The sequence below is a fragment of the Tupaia chinensis genome, unplaced genomic scaffold (assembly GCF_000334495.1).
Source record: "Tupaia chinensis unplaced genomic scaffold, TupChi_1.0 Scaffold144197_1, whole genome shotgun sequence".
In the NCBI taxonomy this organism is placed as follows: domain Eukaryota; kingdom Metazoa; phylum Chordata; class Mammalia; order Scandentia; family Tupaiidae; genus Tupaia; species Tupaia belangeri.
Window position 1 is genome coordinate 11211 of NW_006204054.1, and position 18971 is coordinate 30181.

Below are 18971 nucleotides of genomic sequence, written 5' to 3' on the forward strand. Positions count from 1 at the left end.
GTGGCTGGATCGATCCCTGGGGCGGGCGCTGGCTTGTGTGTCTGCCTCTCCTCTGCCTCTGGGCCCCTGAGAGACTGGCTGCGACTCACCCTCCCCTCTGCACCCCACCTCCAGCTTCTGCCAAGCCTGGTGCGGAGCACGGGGTTCGTAGGTAGGAACTGAACTGAATGGAATTGTGGAGTTTATAGATGACTGCTCATTTCACTTTCCTGGATACTCTCCAGAAGTTTTCTAGAGGCAGTCTAGATTTGCCGATCCCTCCCAGGGCCCACGGCCCGGTTAGAGCATCAGATGGCCCCAGAGGTCAGATTCCTCAGGGTGGGGAGAGTAGGGACAGAGATCGCAGGGTAGACTGCAGTGACTCCAGTCCACAAGTCGTCACTGGGTTCCATGGCTGAGAGCCAAGCCCCCAAGTGAGGTGGCCTGCTCCAGCCACTGCGGTATCATCACTCATGATTCTGCGAGTCACCTAGGCTGTCTAGGTGGCTCTTCTCTGTGCGACAGGGGCCAGGGCTGCAGGCCAAGTGGTCGCACATGGGACCAGCACCGGGGCAGGGACGGTTGGAGCCGGCTCAGCTGGGCACTGGAATGGAAGGGTCTCCCTTGCTCCCCCTCCCTCCACCAAAGCCCACTCTCCCATCCATTTACTCACTTGCACAAACGACATCCACCCGGCATCTGTTCAGTGCCTGGTGCTCACAGGGTGAGACAGACAGGTCCCTGGGCTCGGGGAGGGCCTCCCAAGTGCAGTCTAGAAGGCAAGCACCCGTTAAACACATAGACCTGTGTTGGGACCAGCAGTTAGCGTAATGGCTATGTCACTGGATTCCCACGTAATCGACCGTGGTTCGAGTCCTGGACCCGGTGGCTTAAACTCACACTGGGCGTGTGTGCGTGCGTGCCCAAGATTCCGAGAGGAGAATGGAGGAGAAGGGATTGCAGTGTGGCCATCCTCCCTGGGGGGCAATTACTCGCTTTCTGTTTCTGTCTCTCTGTCTGTCTGGCGAGCTCACACGCCCTATAGCAAAAACCTCTCAAAAAAAAACAAAACAAAAAAACCCACATAGACCTGTGTAATAAACGCGGGATTATAGACGGTGGGGGAGAGGTTCAGGAGGGGATGGCAAGCCCTGGTGTGGGTGACACGGAGGCATCTCCATGCGAGTGAGAATGGTGGATGGAGGGAACAGCATGAACAAAGTCCTGAGATGGAAAAGAGCGAGGGCTCCATGAGACCTCCAGGACCAGGACTTGGGCCCTCGGCGGGTGGCCGCCACTTGCTGCTTGAGCAAACCTGGGTCCCTATAGGAGAGTGAAGGTCTGGTTCCAAGGTTGACCCAAACTGGACAGGCTGGCTGGGAAGGCTGGGAGCGGGGTGGGGGATTGCAACGTGAGACCGGATTGAAGCTGCTGGTCTTTCTCCTTCCCCCCTCCCCGCTTCTCTCTCCCTCCCTCCTCCCCCCATATCTCTCTCCCTCCCCCCTCCATCTCTCTCTCTCTCACATGGAGGAACTAAATTAATCTTTAAGCAGACTACTAGAAGTTGCCCTACGGTTGGGCTTTGCGAGGAGAGGGGTGAGGGGTGTCGGGTGACCCCTGGAAGTAGCCTCAGTCACACAGGGCCACAGGGTAGGCGAGGCTGCGGGCTTCATGATGAATGTCTTCAGGTGCCACCAGAGGCTGCGGAACAAGGAAGGGGCCTGAGCTGATCTGTGCTGTCCTGAGATCATTGGCTACTCAGTGGAGATCCACACGGCCGAGGGCAAGAGTGGGCAAGGCAGTGCCACGGAGGGTCTGCGGGGCCACTCCCCCACCCCTGGCCTGGAGTGGCCCATGTCCCTGCCCACTGGTGTTGGCTTAGCCCTGTGGAGTGTGAGCAGCAACCCCAAAGGTACATGTCAGCTGCAGCTGGGCATCCTGGGACCCCATGAGCCCCACGAGAAGAGCAGGCCCAGGGCATGCTGGCCCAAGGAGGGTGCAGATGCAAGGGCAGACCTGGCACAGCCTGCTCCAGAGCAGCACCTGCCAGCCCGGTCTGCAGCAGGGTTGTCAGCCTCACCCTCCTAGATCGGCCACCATTGCCCGGCTGCCCGTGAGTGTGAGAATGAAAACCTGCTTCTGAACCTGGGCTGTTTGTTCCGCAGCATTGTCGTAGCAACAGCTGACTGTGGCAGGAGGCACAGTGGACCGCCATCAGCCTGGCCCTAGGGATGTACATGGTGAGGGGACTAGAAGGTAAATCAAGGAAGACCCCCAGACTGTGGTCAGAGAGCCTGGGTACCTTCACTGAGTATGCAGTTTTGAGACACTCAGGGGACATCCCAGCTAAGGGGACATTTCCTGGGCCCTCTGCAGACTCGGTCGCCTCCCCATTGGACTGTGAGCTCCCAGGAGCAGGCGCAACTCACCCCCAACCACCACGTGGGTGCACAGTCTCAGTAACTACATGCTGGTGATGACATGTGTCAGGGCAAAAGAACACCATGGCATTTGAGTGGCATGATCAGGTTTGTAAATGAGGAAGATGCCCCAGGCTGCCTGGAGGAGGAGTATAGGCAGCCGGGAGGGAGGTGGGGAGGCCGTTGAGGAGGCTGTCTCTACTGTCCATGGGCAGATGGCAGGACTGAGATCGGGGGTAGTGGTAGGGTCGAGGGGTGGACTAGGAAGCCAATGGTCCAGGCCCAGTGACCAGCAAATGCAGGGATGGGAGAGGGGCGGGCCCTGGGGCGACCCTGCCTTAGAGGAAGTAACCGCCAGGCCTGGAGAGAGAGCACTCCAGATGAAGTGGCCTCAGCCAGCAGGTGCGTTCCTGGCCCAGCGGGCCATGATTTCATTGCTAGGAGGGGCTGAGTCTGCATCAGACCTGATGCTCAGGTGTGCTAGGTGGGCACTCAGGAGCGGTCGTCCCCGAAGGAGTGAGCCCCGGCATGTTGTCCCCCCTGCCCACACCGCCCATGCTTCCTGTCTCCCCAGGTTCTCGCTGCCTTCCCACAGTGTTCTCTTTCCTATCTAAGGGGCTGCTGGTCCTCAGCCGAAGCCAGTGACTCGCCCCCTGTCCAGTGACTGCTGGGCACAACATGGTGGGTAGAGCCCTGGGCTGGGGGTCCTGAGGCCTCGGGCAGAAGTGCTGCCCGCAGACAGAACGCCACCCTGACCAGCTATGGCACAAGGAAGTAAGTCCACCGTTTCCTTTTCCTTCGTTCCATAACCCGGCAGCTACTGGCCCTGGTTCAGCTGCCGACATGCTGTCAGAGACGCTTTCCGCTCCCCTCTTCTTGACATGTTGACTTGTATCTTCACGCCTGTGGCCTCAGCTTGCAGGATGGCTGCCACAACGCCAGACATTCCTTAAGTATTCAAACGGGGGAAGAGCAGTGTTGGTTCTGTCTTTTGGTTGTTGCTGTTTTTGCTTTAGAGTATGCGTGCTCGTCAGAGAGAGACAGAGACAGGAAGGTGGAGTGAGAGAGTACCCCCGCCCGGAGGCAGGCGTGACCATGTCACAGGCCCTTCTCCTCGGCTCTCCTTTCAGGGTTTTGGGCCTGTGCTCACCTAGTGTGATTTTCAAGCTGGGACTCAAATCACACAGTCGCCCTGTGGGATCTAACTGCCTGCACCAGCGTGCCCCCAGCTGTCCTGGTTTTGTCATTTTCTTAATGGATGAACACAAAGCCTTTCGCAGAAGCCACCGTTGCCGCTGACTTTCATCTATGTCTTCTTGGCCAGAACTGTGAGATGTTGGCCCCAGCTGCAAAGCCACATGGGAAACAAGCATCTGATAGGCTACCAGGCCCTTTGCTGCACTAAATGGAACTAGGCCGTCTCTGTGGGACCCTGCCTATGTGGGTTTTAATGTTTCAGAGGAGAAGTGACTTTAGAAACGTCCATCTTGTCTGAGCTGAAGCTAAGAAAAGCAAAGGGGCTTCCCCACTGCACCCACACCTTTCAAGAGGTTGAGGTCTGGGAACTGAGTAGCTGGGAGTCCTGCCTGGGAAACTGAAGGGGTGGGGTGCAGCCTGGAGCTCAGGGAGGGCAGAGGTGGAGCCTGAAGCACTCTGTGGGTGGGGACTGGGGGCCTTCCGCATCATCAGGGACAACCCCTAGTGGGCCAGACTCTAGAGCGCTGGCCCCTGGTGGACAGGGACTGCGGTGCACTTCCAGAGCACATGCAGCCCACACAGGCAAGGGGGTTAATACACGTAAGGAGACTTTCACAAAAGTTCATGGGGAGAAATAGAATTAAAGCATAAGATTATTTTGGAACAAAGTTCAAGATCTTTGGATAGTTTGTTTGTTTTTGGAGAGGTTTTTGCTATAGGGCATGTGAGTTCGCCAGAAAGAGAGACAGACAGAAAGTGAGAAATCACCCTCCATGAGGGATGGCCACACTGCAATCCCTTCTCCTCCATTCTCCTCTCGGGATCTTGGGCACGCACGCACACACGCTCCTGGTGTGAGTTTAAGCCACTGGGTCTGGGACTCAAACCACAGTCGACTACAGGGGAGTCCAGCGACATAGCCATTATGCTAACTGCTGGTCCCAAGACCTCTGGCTAGGTTTTTCACAATATGCATTTCGCAGGAACTTTTTGAAGACCCCTCGTATGAGCTGGACAATGAATGTGTTCTGGGTAGAGATGGGACGTTGTCCCCAGGGGTGGACATCAGAGAGTTACCTGTAATTTAGCCAACACTGAGGCAGGGCTGGCTCTGTGTGAGAACTTCATCCATTGCAACAACACCCATTGCTCTTTAAAAAAATTCTCACCTTGAGTCAGAAGGTGGCATGGAGGTTAAGGCAGCTGGATCCTACATAGCTGACTGTGAGGTTCAAGTCCCAGACCCAGCAGCTTAAAAATCATATCAGGCACAGGACCAACAGATGGCGTAATGGCTACGTTGCTAGATTCCCATGTAGTCAACCATGGTTCGAGTCCCAGATCCAGTGGCTTAAAACTCACGCAGGACGCGTGTGTGAGTGCCCAAGATCCCAAAAAGAGAATGGAGGAGAAGGGATTGTAACGTGGCCATCCCCCCTGGGGGGTGATTTCTCACTTTCCTTCTCTCCCTCTCTCTCTCTCTCTCTGTCTCTGTCTCTGTCTGGTGAGCACACACACCCAACAGCACATTACAAAAACAAAATCTTGGGTCATTTCCATGACCTTCAACAGTGGGGTGAGGGTTTCTGGGTGCTGACACTCAAGTTCTACATCCCAGCCCAGCGCTCAGTCTCCATGTGGGAACCGACCCCACTACACTAGGACACAGGGTCCAGGCCCTAAGCGGGGTCAACCGGAGTAAGCTTTAATTCAAACAGCACCTGGGACAGACACATTTTCTTCCTTCCTTTCTTTCTTTCTTTTTCTTTCTTTCTTTTTTTTTTTTTTTAAGGCTTTTTTGCTATAGGGTGCATGTGCTTACCAGAGAGACACAGAGAGGCAGAGAGACAGAAAGCAAGAAGCACTCCCCACCCCCCAAGGGAGGATGGCCACACTGCAATCCCTTCCCCATTCTCCTCTCAGGATTTTGGGCACGCACGCACACGAGCCTGGCATGAGTTTCAAGCTGCAGGGTCTGGGACTTGAACCATGAAAGTCCAGCTACATAATCATCACACCATTTTCTGGTCCCCAAACACGTTCTTTTTGGCTGAGCTGGACTTTGGAAGAATGAAGCCCTGAGAGTCACCTGCCTGAGAATGAACGGCCACCGGAGGGCAAGGAAAGAGGTTCCCGAACATAAGCTGCAGCGACACCACATGAGCCCCGATTTCCAAACTTGACTCAATACATTTATTTCCTGTGCAAGCAGGTTGGATTGGGCTTGTATTTGCATTGCGAAGTCCAGACTGGAGAGGATAGACGTTCCAGGACTCCCACGGTGAGTGCCGCTCAGGAGCCTGTGAGTAGAACAGAGAGTCCCGGCTGAACCCAGACTCTTACTTGGCTGGGCAGATGCCCACAGAGGCTGAGAGAATTCATTTGACTTCTGTTGTCCTAAAAAAAGAATTCGGACCGGAGGAGCCAGCTCTGAGACACTCGTCTGTGCTCAGGAGCAGGGCTTCCAGACAGAAAGACCGCCGGGTTGCAGCAGACGGCCTCAGCAGGTAGCGAGAGCCCTGTCCTGGAGCATCCGAGCGACGGTGGCAACCCTCTGGTCTGAAGCTTCCAGAAGGGCTCAGGCGCCAGGCGGGACTGGAGGAGATGGGCAGGGGAGGTCAGTGCAGCAGCTGCAGCTGCAGTAACACGGTGGCTTCCTGGGTCTCGGGGCTCCTGGGAAGGCAGAGGCAAGAGGCGACAGGGACACAGCTCTCCTCTGCCAGTGCAGCGGAGAAGACACAGGCCAAGCTCTGCAGCCATCTGCTAAGAAACACCACCAGGAGGGGACAGCATGGCCCACAGGGGCACCAGCAGCTTTGGGTACGGCCCTGGAGGGTCGGGACGCCTGGGTACACCCTGGGAGGAAGACAGGCAGAAGGTGAGAACTACAGACAGGCAGGACCCATGGCGCCAGCTCTCCCAGCTCCTGGCTCACTCCTGCGGCCTCTGCTCAGCTGGGCCTCCCACCCTCGAAGTCCTCTCCCTCTAGTACTGCCCTCCAGGAAACCTTGCCACCTGCTCCAACCCACCGCCCCAGGGTCACAGAGCTCAGTCTTCCTGCCTCCTCCCACACGCGTGGGTGTCCGGTCTCCCTGGCTCTCTGGGCTCTCCTGGGGGCAGGGGCCAAGGCTCCCTGGCCAGCTAGTCCTCCCCACCATCCCAGCAGGAGTGGGCAGAGTGGGAGCTCGGTGACACCCCTGTCCTGGCTCAGGTTACGCTTGGGCCTGCTGTCTGGAAAGTGGGATCCCCAGGGCAGGAGGGCTCGGGCAGATGACCAGAAGGCTGGGGAGACTGCGGCCACCTCCATACCTGCCCCCCATTGTCCTAGCCTAAGTGACACTCTCGTGTACCCGTGTACCGAGGGCCAATGCTCAGTGGCTGGGGCTGCCCCTCCTCGCAGAGCCTGCTGAGGGAGCGGGGCGGGAGGGCTCGGAGCAGTGGGGAGGGGCTCTTACCCCTAGAGGAGGCTGCAGGGGCGCTTCTGCGGCCGCGTGGGCTGCGGGCACAGGACCGCTCGGATCGCCTCATCAAAGACGGTTTTCAGGCCTCTCTGGGTGAGGGCCGAGCACTCCAGGTATTTCACAGAATCTGGGTGGGGGGTGCACAAGAGCAGAGGCCCAGGTCAGAGGAGGGCTCTGGGCGAAGGCCAGGCCATGGGGTCCCAGCCCAGGGGTCTCCTGGGAGCTGTGTGATTCCTTCCCAGGCAGGAACCGGCCTCCACGCCCAGTTTCCCCATGTCTGAACAAAGGCGCTCGAGTCCAGCAGGAGGGGCCGGGACCCGGGGGCAGACATGTCTTTCCGACGCCTCCGCCCCTAGACAGGGTGTTGCTACCTTCCTGGGAAGTGGAACCTCAAGCCACAGGGACCACATCTCTCGGAACCTCGCTCTCTGCTAGAAGATAGCCTCGTGTGTGCCTCCTGGCCTCAAAGCACATAGCTGCCCTCCACGCCCCTCACCAGGGCCGTCCGCATATCACTGGCCATGCCTTAGCACCAGCCCCATTTTACAGATGAGGGAACTGAGGCTCATCGAGGATATGTGACCCCTCCCGGGGCACTGGGAGCCCTCGGGGGGGGGTGGCATGGGAAAGGGAGCACTCCTCCCTCCCCGTGAGGACGGCCTCAGGCCACGTGACCGCTCAGGCTGCGGGGCACAGACGGCAGGAAGGCAGGGCAGGCTGAGTCCAGCTCTGGGAAGGGTCTCCAGGGCCTCCTAGAGGAGCCTGTATGGTTTCCCGTGTCCACCACAGCCCGAGCATGTCCCTGAAGTGAGGAAGCCAAAACCCCTCTGCAGACAGGCCCACGCCAGGGCAGCGTCAGAGCCGGGGAGGAGGCAGGAAGGGCTGCTGCTTCTCTGCAGCGCCTTGCTCCTCCATGGGCCAAGGACCGACCGTCAGCACCTGCTCTGTGCCAGGCCTGAGCAGGCGTGTCCCCTCCTCACAGACAGGACTCAGGCCAGAGCCAGGATGCACCGGCTGGGAAGAGGGGAGTCATGACCACAGGAGGGGCAACCCCTACAAAGAAGCCCCCACGAGGCCCGGGACCAGGGACAAGGAAGAACAGGGCAGGGGGAGGAAGATGAGGTGCAGAGAGGACGTCACTTGCCCAGAGTCTCACACTGGGTGTCGTCCTCTGCCTGGGAAGACAGGCCCAGCAGGGCCCATGGCAGTGGCCCAAGACCGCAGCTCCCTGGGCTCGGCCGGAGGGGGTCACGGGGCCCTTGGACACTGTCTACCCTACAGCATCCTCTTCTTCCACACCCACCGGCTCCCCCTTCCCAGAGCCTGCTCACCCGCCTTGCTGGGCCCAGCGGTCTCCAGGACAGAGTCCTGAGCTGGGGGCCCTGGGCTCATGGCAGCCCTGTCTCCGACCACACCAGGCCTTTGGCCTGCGCTCCTCTCTCTGGGCCTCAGTTTTCCACCTGCCTAGACCCCGCAGACACCTGATGGCTTGTTCGGCTGAGGCAGGGGGCAGGGAAGCTGCAGTGGCAGCCTGGGGACAGCAGGGGAGAGCAGATGGCCCTCATCTTTGTGACCAAGGAAGCCAGGTCACCCCAGCTCAAGTATGAGCCCTGCACGTCCTGGTGGGGAGGCTGCTCCTTCCTGAGCCTCGGGTTTCCTCCCTCTAAAGTGAGGGTGAGGAGAGACCCAGCCTCGTGCTGCTGTAAGAACGGAGGTGGGAGCTGGTCGGCCTGGCCCCCCTGCCCTGTCGGCTGTGATTGTCAGCCAGGCTCAGAACTGCTCCACACCGCGGCATCCCTGGGCCACAGAGCCCAGGTAGGCAGGAGCGGCCAGCCCTCCTCGCTCGCCCTACAGGTCCCCCAGGCCTCTGGCCAAGCCCGAGCAGGGTCCAGGCACAGCCTCGGCCCTGCTCCACCCCCCCACAGGATCCGCTCCAGGGACAGACAGGGCCCAGAGGAAGCTCCTCACAGAGGGGAAAGGCTTTTGGGGATAGTCCAAGCCAGCCTGTGCAGGCGAGGCCCAGAGAGGGGCTGCCACTAGACGGCGGTCACACAGCCAGTCTGCCTGGGGCAGGGCCAGAACCCTGGGCTCCATTCAGGTCAGCCCAGGACTCGAGCTTTACAGGGAGGAGCTGGCAAGGACTAGGCTGGGAACTGCAGTCTCGGCTGAAAAACGTGGGGCTGGAGGAGGCAGGGGTGCAGTCTCTGGGGGCAGCGGGCAGAGCCAGAGCCCTCGGCAGTTAGTCCGAGACGCCTGGGGAAGATGGCTGTGTCACCTGCTCGTCACGGGAAGGAGGGAGGTGGCGGCTGCGGTTTCTCTTCCTGTGAAGAGATGTGTGTCCCCAGGGCCCTCCCAGTTCCGGCAGGAGGAAGGGTGGTGGGGCCGCGGCGGGGAGGGCATGAGGGGCCTGGCTGTCAGGGCCATCCCTGGGCCTCAGGGCCCTGTGGGAGGCGGGAGGCGGGAGGCGGGAGGCGCAGCTCAGGGTGGCTGTAGCTAGGGTCCTGGGCTCCCGGGCTCTGGGCAATCAGGCCTGGGATGGCCTCATGGCCAATGATTCAGGACTGGGCGGGGCCACAGCCACCACCTCTCCCGTGAGTGCCACTAGCCATTACAAGGTGGCTCCCATCAAGCCAGCGACTTGCTGCCTTCCACGTCTGAGCCAGGCCACTTCCTAACTGTGTGACCAAAAAGCCACTTCACTGCCCTGGCCCAGTGATCTAGAGGCAAAGAGAAGTCTGGCTGAGAAGCCAGAAGGTTGAGGCAAGGGTGGTGAGAAGGAGACAGTAGGACACGAATCACCCTTCAAATCTGCTGCAGGGATGCCTCCTCCAGGAAGGCTTCCAGGAAAACCCGTTGGACTTGACTGCTTGTCCTGCAAGCAGCTGCAGCACATGTCACCACTCTCTGCTGCCATCGCCAAACACCACCCCCCTTGTTTGCAGCATCTGTCTGTGGGCATTGCTGCCACCACTGCCAGCTCACCCTGAGGGCTCCCGCACACCTGTGCTGCTCTGGTACTCTAACCCGTATACTGAGGTATATTAACCCGCCCAATTCTCCCAGCCACCCCCGGCAGGCGCTGTCACTGTCACCATGCTTCACTAAGGAGGAACCATAGGTTCAGAGAGGCTAAGCGATTCACCCAAGGTCACACAGCAGTGCACGGCGTAGCCAGTGTGAACCATGCAGCCGGGCCTGGAGCCCACATCTGCCTGGAGCCCACGTCTGCCAGCACCCAGCCCCACTCTGAGCCCGGCCCGTACCAATCTCCTTAGCCAGTGCCAGCCCCTGAGGGTAGGTGATGGGCGCCAGCTTCTTCTCCTTCAGCTTCTCGATGGTGTCCTTGTCATCCCGCAGGTCCAGCTTGGTGCCCACCAGGATGATGGGCGTACTGGGGCAGTGGTGACGCACCTCAGGGAACCACTGGGCAGAGGGGGCAGGAGGGCGTCAGGGACAGAGGGAACAGAGGGGCCAGGAGGGCGTCAGGGACAGAGGGAACAGAGGGGCCAGGAGGGCGTCAGGAACAGGGGGAACCGAGGGGGCAGGAGGGTGTCAGAGACAGAAGGGGCAGGAGGGCGTTGGGGGCAGAGGGAACGAGAAGGCATGGAGAACAGGTTGCAAGAGGGAAAGAAGGGGGCACGAGGGTTGGGAAGAGCCGGACGTTGCAGGGGCAGGAGGATGGGCTGATGAGTTTGTGCAGTAGGAGCGGGGCACAGGATCGGGGAAAAGAGGAGGCCAGGTGTGGGCAGAGGTGAGAGGCCCGCAGGAGGGCATGCAGGCGAGAGTGGGCATGAGGTTGGGGGGGGGCGGGGGGAAGGTGAGGAGCACAGCCATCCCAACCCTGCTCCCAGACCCCCACCCGGCTCCACCCCACCCCACAGTCCCGTCCACCGCCCTGGTCTGCACTGGAGCCCTCAGCCTGTGGCCTCTATAGCCCTGGGCACAGGCCACAGGCTGCAGGCCACTCTCTTCCCTCCCTCCCTCCGGGTGGCCTGCCCACGTCCCCAAGGCCCACTCTGCCCCCTCACCTTGGCACGGACATTCTCATAGGACGCTGGGCTGACGAGGGAGAAGCAGATGAGGAAGACATCCTGGGGACAGAGCAGGCAAGGTGTCCCCCGGGCCCTGCAGCCTCCCCCGCCTGCTGCTCAGGCCCAGCAGCTGTTGCAGGCCAGGCCTGGCCCCTGTGGCACACCCCTGCCGCAGGCGCTGCGCTCGACCCACCCTGCACACGGGGAAGCCAGGCCGGCCAAGGCTGAAGGCCGTCCTGAGATGCAGCCTGGCAAGGGGGGCTGGGATTCCAGACCCCCAACCAGGTGCTGTCCCGACCCCTCCTTGCCCACCAGAGGGAGCACCAAAGTCCCGGGGCCTGGCAGCCCTGCCCCCTCCCTCAGCACCCTGGGGCTCACCATCCTGGACCCTCCCCTGGGAGCCTCGGTCTGAGGCGTGGGGAGAAGGGCACAGCGACAACAGGGCCTGATGCAGGGCAGACGGGGTGTGGGGAGTCCCTGGCTCTGCCCAGGGAGGTGCGAGGGAACCTCCTCGAACTGGTTCTTAGTGGGAGAGTCAGGGTCACCAGGCTGGGTAGGCTGGAAGGGCACCCCAAGCAGAGGGAACCGAGAGCGCGAGGGGGCAGCCCACCGTCTGGGGGTAGGAGAGTGGCCGCAGACGGTCATAGTCCTCCTGCCCGGCCGTGTCCCACAGCCCCAGGTTCACCGGCTTGCTGTCCACCATCACGTTGGCTGAATAGTTGTCGAACCTGTGGGGTCGGGCAGGACAGAGGCAGGCCACACTCAAGCCCACAGCCCGGGGGCTTCCCGTCCCGCCCAGGCTGTTCACTCAGGCTGAGACCAGAGAGGGGCTGTGACTGCCAAAGCCACTCAGCACTAAGCCGTTGAGTTTCTTTTTATCTTTACTGACACCTTATACCGGAAGGTTTCAGTGCGAATAAACAAAAGAAGGACATGTTAGCCCCATCATTTTTCTGCCCGTAAGCGTCCAAGCGGTAGAAACCGTGCACCGTCCTCCACGCCTGGATCAGAACCAGCGTCGGCCACGTCCTGGCCTGGGCATGGGCTGCCATCTAGTACTCGGTGAGCGACGTTCAGTCCCACCCTAGGGCAGCTCCCCCCAGAGGCGAACCCTGAGACAAGGGGTGGTGCAAGTGGCTTACTTGGGATGTGACCCCAGGAAGCCGAGGGAGGGGAGAAGGAAGGGCTGGCAGCCAATACGGGGAGCTGTTGGGCTGTCACTACTGAGGTCACCCCACAGGCAGCAGGGATGAGCTCAGGGCACCCCGGCGGGGACAGGGGGTAGCAGAGGGCTGCCTGGGGCTTTTCCACCTGCCCTGGAGGGTGCAAACGCCATTGCTCTTGGCCCTCGGACGTGCCACAGCACACACTACAAGGCACAGGCCGAGGGATGGGGAGGCACCAGCGGCCGCTCAGCTCTCCCTCCAGCCCGTGAGGCCCGCAGGGCAGTGAAGGCCACTGCAAGGCGAACTCGGCGGGCACCCGCTTCCCCTGGGTGCCTGCCGGTGCAGGGCGGGTGAGGACCACGGCCTGACAGCCCTCAGGCAGGCAGGTGACCAGGTCCTCAGAGAGGGGAAGGGGCCCAGGACTCCCAGCTCAGAGTCAGGGGGGTTTTGGAGAGCAAGTTCTCATTACTCGTACCCCTAAGGGAGGGCGCTGGCTCCTCGTGCCAGAGAAGACTGGGATCGGAGAGGTGCCGTGACTTGCCCAAGGCCACACAGCCACCGAGTGACCTAACCAGGTGGGCAGTCATCTCTGTGTGACTCCAGACCAGTGTTCCCTGCCCACACCACAGCTGTGCCTCCAGGGATAGCTTGTCACTGTCCCTGAGGGATCCATATCACCCGAACCTACTCAACAAGGTCCCCCACATGGCGCTGCTCCTTGTCTCCTGACCTGCCTCGCCAAGACCTTAGGCTCCTCTGGCCTCTCCTCCCACTCCTCCTGTGCCCGGCCATCTCTTGACAAGGCCACCTGCCACCTCCCTGTGCATGTCCGCGCTGTGCTCCTGCCCAGAGCACCCTTCCCCTCTGCCACTAGCCCAGGGTCCCCACCTGGCCACGCTGTCCAGGCTGACCGCCGCTCCAAGCCCTGCATCTGTCCACCCCTCTCTCTGGAACCCCTCCACCCCCTTTCACTCCTGCCTTCTATTCATGCTTCAAAACCCTTCCCAGACACGTCCCTGTCCCCACCTGGAAGGAGCCCTCTTTCCCCATCCTCGACTGCTTTGCCTTGTCCCTGAGCAAGCATTGGTGGGTTTCTGTCCCTTCAAGGGCTAAGGCTGCATGTGGGGCCCATGCCTGTTCCACCTCCTGGACCCCAGCAAGTACAGGTGGGACAGAATCAGACCAAACTGAACTGAAACCCAGCAGAGCCACTTCCTCCAGGAAGCCCTCACTAAACGCTGCTCAGTGTCAGGCTGCAGAAGCCCTGATGCTTCAGAGTAACACACAGGACTTCTCTCCTGAGAAGAACCCCCATCCCCAGAAAAGCGTGTGTTATATCCTCCTGCGTGTCGTACACTGGGCTGTCCCTCCCTGGAGAGTGTCCCTGTCACCCCAGAGTCCCTCAGACGGCCCTGCCTACTCTTCTCTGAAACCCTGTAACTTCCCACTCTCTCTTTCCTTCCTCCTCCTCTGCCAGACAGATCTTACACATCCAGTGACCCCAGCTCAATGTCACCTCCTCCAGGAAGCCTTACTGGACCCCCAGGGGGGTGAGGGCCACCGCTCCTCCTCAACTAGCACTCTTTGGTAGACTCAGCACTCCAGACGGCAGCCGCTGGGCCTGGCGTGAGCAGCCCAAGGTCTGGGATCTGCAGAGTAGGTGCTGCTGCCACTCCCTGGGCTCGCCCATGCCAGGGCACTGCAGGGTGAAGGCGCTACGGAGAGACTTGGTGGGTATGGTGGGAAAACGTGTCTGTGTGGGTTCCCGCTTCGACCAGAAAGCACATCCCAGGCACCAGCATGGGGTGCCAACATCAAGTCTTCCCACAGCCGTTCCCCCGAGGGTTCTCGTGCCTCTGGGTCACCCCAGAACCTCTGGGCCATGGCAATGGGACCCTTCACAGCACCGATCACCTGCTCTGGGGCCAGGCAGAGGGTGCGGCCTTTGCACACGAAGTCCCGCGTAACCCAAACCGTCTAACAGTTTGGGAAACTAAGGCCCCAAGGAGCCAGTGACAACCAAGGCCAGCCAGCTCCTGGTGCAGGAGCCGGAATCCGAGCCTGTTCCTCCTGGGACCCCCGTTAGTGGGTGCGCTGACAAACTGCAGGACAGCCGTCTGGGGTAGGGAGGGAAGAGGGATCCCTGTGAAGCCACATCCTGGTTGTGCGACCCTGGACAAGTGACCTAGCTTTTCTGAGCCTCACTGTGGGAAAAAGCAAACAAAACACAACAAAAACTCATCCCTTGGGATTACTGGGAAAATCCAGAGAAACAGTCTGTTTGAACAGCCCCGTTGGGAAATGCCAAGGGCCGAATGAGCCCACCTTCCACGCCCACGAGTGTGCCCCATCAGGGCCCTCCCCAGAGGACCAGCTGCCAGAGCCCCGGGGACGGCCGCAGGGGTGCATCAAGGCTGTGCAGCTCTCAGGGTTTCCCGTACCCAGACCCGCAACCAGCCTGGACCAGAGGAGCCCTGCAAGCCACCGTGGCCAGCCCTGAGCCCCACTTTCCAGATGAGGAAACTGAGGCTCCCAGACAGGAAGGGACCTGCCCCAAATCTCCCAGCCAGTTGGTGGCAGAGCCAGGGTTAGGTCCTGTCACCCATTCAGAGAAGCCTACGTGTGGGCATCACCGCTCACAGTGGGCCCTTCAGAGGCAGAGCTGGAGAGGCAGAGCTGGAGAGGCAGAGCTGAGAGCTGCTGGTGGTGGGCCCAGCCCCAGCCCGGGTGCGAGAGGGGAGGAGGAGGCGAGAGGGGCTCAGTGCTCAGGCGTTACCTGACCAGCACCACGCCCCCCATGGAGGGCCCCAGAGACTGTGGGGCATGTGCGACTAGTGACCTGAGGACAGGGTGGACTGCCAGCTTGGGGGACGGGGATAGGAGCACAGCAAGGAGGCAGGTCTTGGCGTTGTCAGCGTGCTCCCTATTGGAGCTGAGCCTGCGCCCTTCTGAGGCAGCCCGGGCGTGCCCTGCCCTCTGGCGGGGAGTGCAGGCCTGCTCTGGAGATGGTGCCACGACATCAAGACAGACAAGGGCTCGTCCTCAGGGAGCTGCAGGGACGGAGCCGCGGGACACAGTGGGACCAGGATGGCTGGCTGTAAGGGAATCCCGCAGGGTGTGGGTTGGAGGCCCTGGTGGGGGCTGCTTTAGGCAGGGCTGCAGGGAGGGAGCTGAATGACTGCAGGTGACAGCAGGGACAGTGTTGGTGTCAGAAGTTGGCGTGCAGGTGCTAGGGAGGCAGCCTGGGCGTGAGAGCTGTGGGCAAGGGGGTGCGTGGCAGATGAGGCTGGGGAGGAGGGCTGCAGTGGGGGCTTTGAACACCAGGATTGGAGACGGGTTCACGAGCGAAAGGGAGCCCCAGGGGACTTAAGCCAAGATGGCGCTCTTTCACTTCTAAAAGCCGTGCTTCCTTCTGAGCATGACTGTAAGGAAGTGAGCTGGAAGGGCACCGAGGGCAGGAGCTCCCTGACACATCTCTGTACCCTAGCACCCAGCATGGGCTCACCCGTACAGTGAGTCTGCCCATCTGCGAAAAGGGGGTTCTGATGCAAAGGGAACCCTAATAGAAGGTCTAGGATATGAGCAACCAGGCTGGAATGCCATGGCCATGGGAGACCAAGTTAATCCCATCCAGTCACCCTCAGTGTCTCCATGTGCACTGCAGGGCAGGCTGACCACCCTCTGATAGAATGGGGTGGGAGGGTAAGAGCCAATCAGAGATCAGCCTCGCAGGTCCTGGCACCTTACTGGCTGGCCACTGGGCAGCCCTCCCTCAGCCGGCAACCAGAGCTCAGGTGGCCATGATGGCCTCTTGGACCTGGTCCCTGTAGCACCTGCCTCCCCACCCCTCAGGAGCTCCCCCAGCTTTACCTTAGATGCCAGAAATCACAGCTGCCTATTTTCCCAGCTTCTCTCCCTCTTCCTCATGTCCAATGTCAAGGGCCCTTATGGCTCGTTCTCCCCTCCCTGGCCCAGGAGGCCAGGGTGGCAGCAGCAGGAGCCCCTCTAGGGTCTTGTCCCAGGTGGAAAAGAAAACCCAGGAGCGTGGGTGCAGGGCCCGCTGTGAAGCTTGCAGGGCCCAGTGCAAAATGAAGCACAGAGCCCCTTGCTCAAGCGTATTAAGGGTTAGGCAGGTGACATCAGAGCATTAAACCAGGCGCAGGACCTCTGAGCGTGACACTGCACAGAGGCACAGCCATGCCGCCGCCCTGACGCGAAGCTCCGGCCAGGAAGGAAGACCTGGTCTGGTCCTCTCTGCCAGCTTCTGTGAAGTTGCCCAGGAAAGCTGGTCTACTAGGGACCTCCAAGTTGCGGAAAGCAATTGGCCCTAGCGTGGCCTGGGCAGCCCCCACCTTCCATCTCCCTGCCCAGAGGAGGTGCCGTGCACGGAGGCCGGGATCTTCCAGCCCAGACCCTCCTCTGAGAGAAAGGAAAAGAGGGTCAGAGAGGGGAAGTGACGCTCCAGGGCCCTTCAGCAAGTGGGATCTCCAGCCCACCCAGGACAGGCAGGGGCATGACAGGGTGCGGAGCCGGCATCTGAGACTTAGGGACACAGGCGATGACAGGGCACTCCTGTGCTGGTGACCGTGTACGAGGGCAGTGCTGCCTGCTCGGCACCCGCCTCCCGGCTCAGGCACAGACAGCTGTCGGCACGGGCAGGTGCCTGATCCACCTGCTGTTGAGGATGAAGGGGCAGGAATCTTCGAGAGACATCTGATCGTCACTCTGGGGAGGGAGAGATAATTCTGGCAAGATCAGAAAGGCTTCCTGGAAGAGGCGGCCCTGGGGGCTTTAGACACATGGATTTGGTGGGGGAGGGGGGGACAACAGGCAGAGGGGACAGCCTGAGCGAAGGCCCTGAGAGATGGTTGGGGACCAGTGGGGCCAGAAGCAGTCAGAGTAGGAAGCGAAGGTGGGCTGTGAAGCTGGGGTGAGGGAAGACCAGACGGGGCCTTGAATGCTGTGCAGGGACTTGTCTGAGTGATGGGGCCACTGAACACTGCTGGGGGGGTCTGCTGTTGTCCCCCAGGAACCTCCTTGCGCCTCCCTCCACGGCCACGCCCCCCACAGATGAAGGCCTTCCTCCTGTCAGCGTCCTGTGACAGAGGGCGGGGCTTCGGATGGGCCTGCAGAGGTCTCTGCTCTCCGCCCCTGCAGTCTCTGCGCCTCCTCTCCCCTCCCCTCCCCTCCTCTCCCAGCTTCTGCTCAAAGCAGCCCACTCCCCCTCCCTTTCCCTAGAGACCCAAGTCAGAGCCTCCTCCTGTCACCCCATGATGCCGCAGCCTCTCTCCGTTCTGGGCCCCCAGCCGAGTCATGGCCAGTCATGGGCAGCCATGGTCAAGGCTGCGACTACCCTCACCTGATGGCCTGACCACCCCCCCCAAGTGCCCACATCAGTCCCGGAGCACAGCCAGTGCCCGAAGGAGGCCACCCTGGGACTGCGTGTCCCCACGCCCTGGGCACTCACACGGTGGGGATGTACTCTCCGGGGAAGGCGTTGGTGGTGTAGCTGATGAGGAGGCAGGTCTTGCCCACGGCTCTGAAAGACAGGACACACCAGGGGACAGCGGTCATGGGCCCTGCCCCAGCCGGGAGCTTTCCAAGCACCTGCCTGGTCTGACCCAGGTCCCCGCGCCTGGCTCTCACCTTCCAGCCTGAGATGCCTCAGGTCAGTGTGCTCAAGCCCAAGCTCCCCAAGGCTTAGCCGAGGTGTTTGCTAAAGTGCAGACTCCAGGGGCCCGCCCTCGGCTGGGTGGGCAGAACTGGGAAGCTGTGTCTAACAGGCCAGCCCTGCGTCCGAGACGCGGGACAGAGGGTGACCAGGTGTAGGCCTGACAGTGCCTGGCCCAGGCTCTACCTCACACCCTGGGTTCCAAGGCCCAGCTCCACCTCCTAGCAGCAGCACAGCTTTGGGTATGTCACTTAATCTTCCTCTGCCTCGGTTTCCCCATCTAGAAAACGGGTGAGTCCGTCCTCACAGCAGGCTAGAGGTCAGCCAGACAGTGCTGCATTGCAGTGCCGTGACTCCGAGGGGAAGCCTGGCCCTCCCTCCTCACCGAGGAGCCTAGTGGTGACATGCATGAGTTTTACAGCCAGAGACCTGGGTTCGAACCCCGTGGAGTCTTGGGCAAAACACTTCACTTCTCTTAGCTAAGCTTTCGTTTCCCACCTGCCGAATGGATCTAATGTCAGGGGTGGTGGAGGCCGAAAAAGAGCGGGATGCTGGGCACAGAAGTGGTCAGTAAAGGCCCTGCCAGGGGCCGTGCGTCCCCCTCAGCCCGCAGGCTGGGCGGGCCCAGGTGACAGCAGGAAGCGGAGGGGCCGCAGGGCAGCTCGGGGCTTTTCCCCTACCCTGCTTGGTTCCGTCACTTCCTGTTCCAGGAGGCTGCTTGTCTTCTCCTGGCCTTGCCTCCACCCCCTTGGCCTGCCACCAAGGTAGCTTTGAATGTCGGGGACACGGGGACATTACCCTGACTTCTGTACCCTCCTCAGAGAGCACAAAGCAGACGTGAGCAGGGTGGGCGGTACGGGCAGATGAACCTGAGCCGCCTACCCCGAGGTGTGGGCACTGGGACCCGGGCCTAAGACACTGTCACTGGCCCACACCAGAGTGACATATTGGACCTGCCATCTTACAGATGAGGACGCTGAGGCCCCAAGGGACATGACAGCCCCAGAGCACTGAGATCTGACAGCCCAGCCTGCGCCCCCACCCCA

At 60.8% G+C, this 18971-nt stretch overlaps 1 protein-coding gene and 1 long non-coding RNA gene across 3 annotated transcripts in view; one reads left to right on the top strand and one right to left on the bottom strand.

Annotated features, from left to right (window-relative positions):
• Positions 1 to 20: 20 nt before the first annotated feature.
• Positions 21 to 4369, top strand: LOC114005655 (uncharacterized). The gene is made up of 3 exons (XR_003547490.1): positions 21 to 151; positions 2145 to 2235; positions 2356 to 4369. It is a non-coding gene; the product is annotated as an uncharacterized LOC114005655 (long non-coding RNA).
• Positions 4370 to 5766: 1397 nt separating this feature from the next.
• The window catches only part of RAC2 (Rac family small GTPase 2), a 14010-nt gene continuing 805 nt past the window's right edge, over positions 5767 to 18971 (bottom strand). The window contains exons 2-7 of one of the 2 annotated variants that reach the window (XM_006166226.3): positions 17722 to 17793; positions 11699 to 11816; positions 11086 to 11148; positions 10321 to 10480; positions 7052 to 7184; positions 5767 to 5896 (exon numbers count right to left, since the gene is read on the bottom strand). In XM_006166226.3, the coding sequence (XP_006166288.1) occupies positions 7054 to 7184; positions 10321 to 10480; positions 11086 to 11148; positions 11699 to 11816; positions 17722 to 17793 (544 nt within the window). In that variant the 3' untranslated portion in view covers positions 5767 to 5896; positions 7052 to 7053. Of the gene's footprint in view, positions 6453 to 7051; positions 7185 to 10320; positions 10481 to 11085; positions 11149 to 11698; positions 11817 to 17721; positions 17794 to 18971 lie in introns of both variants that reach the window. The other variant, XM_006166225.3, reaches the window with a different exon arrangement.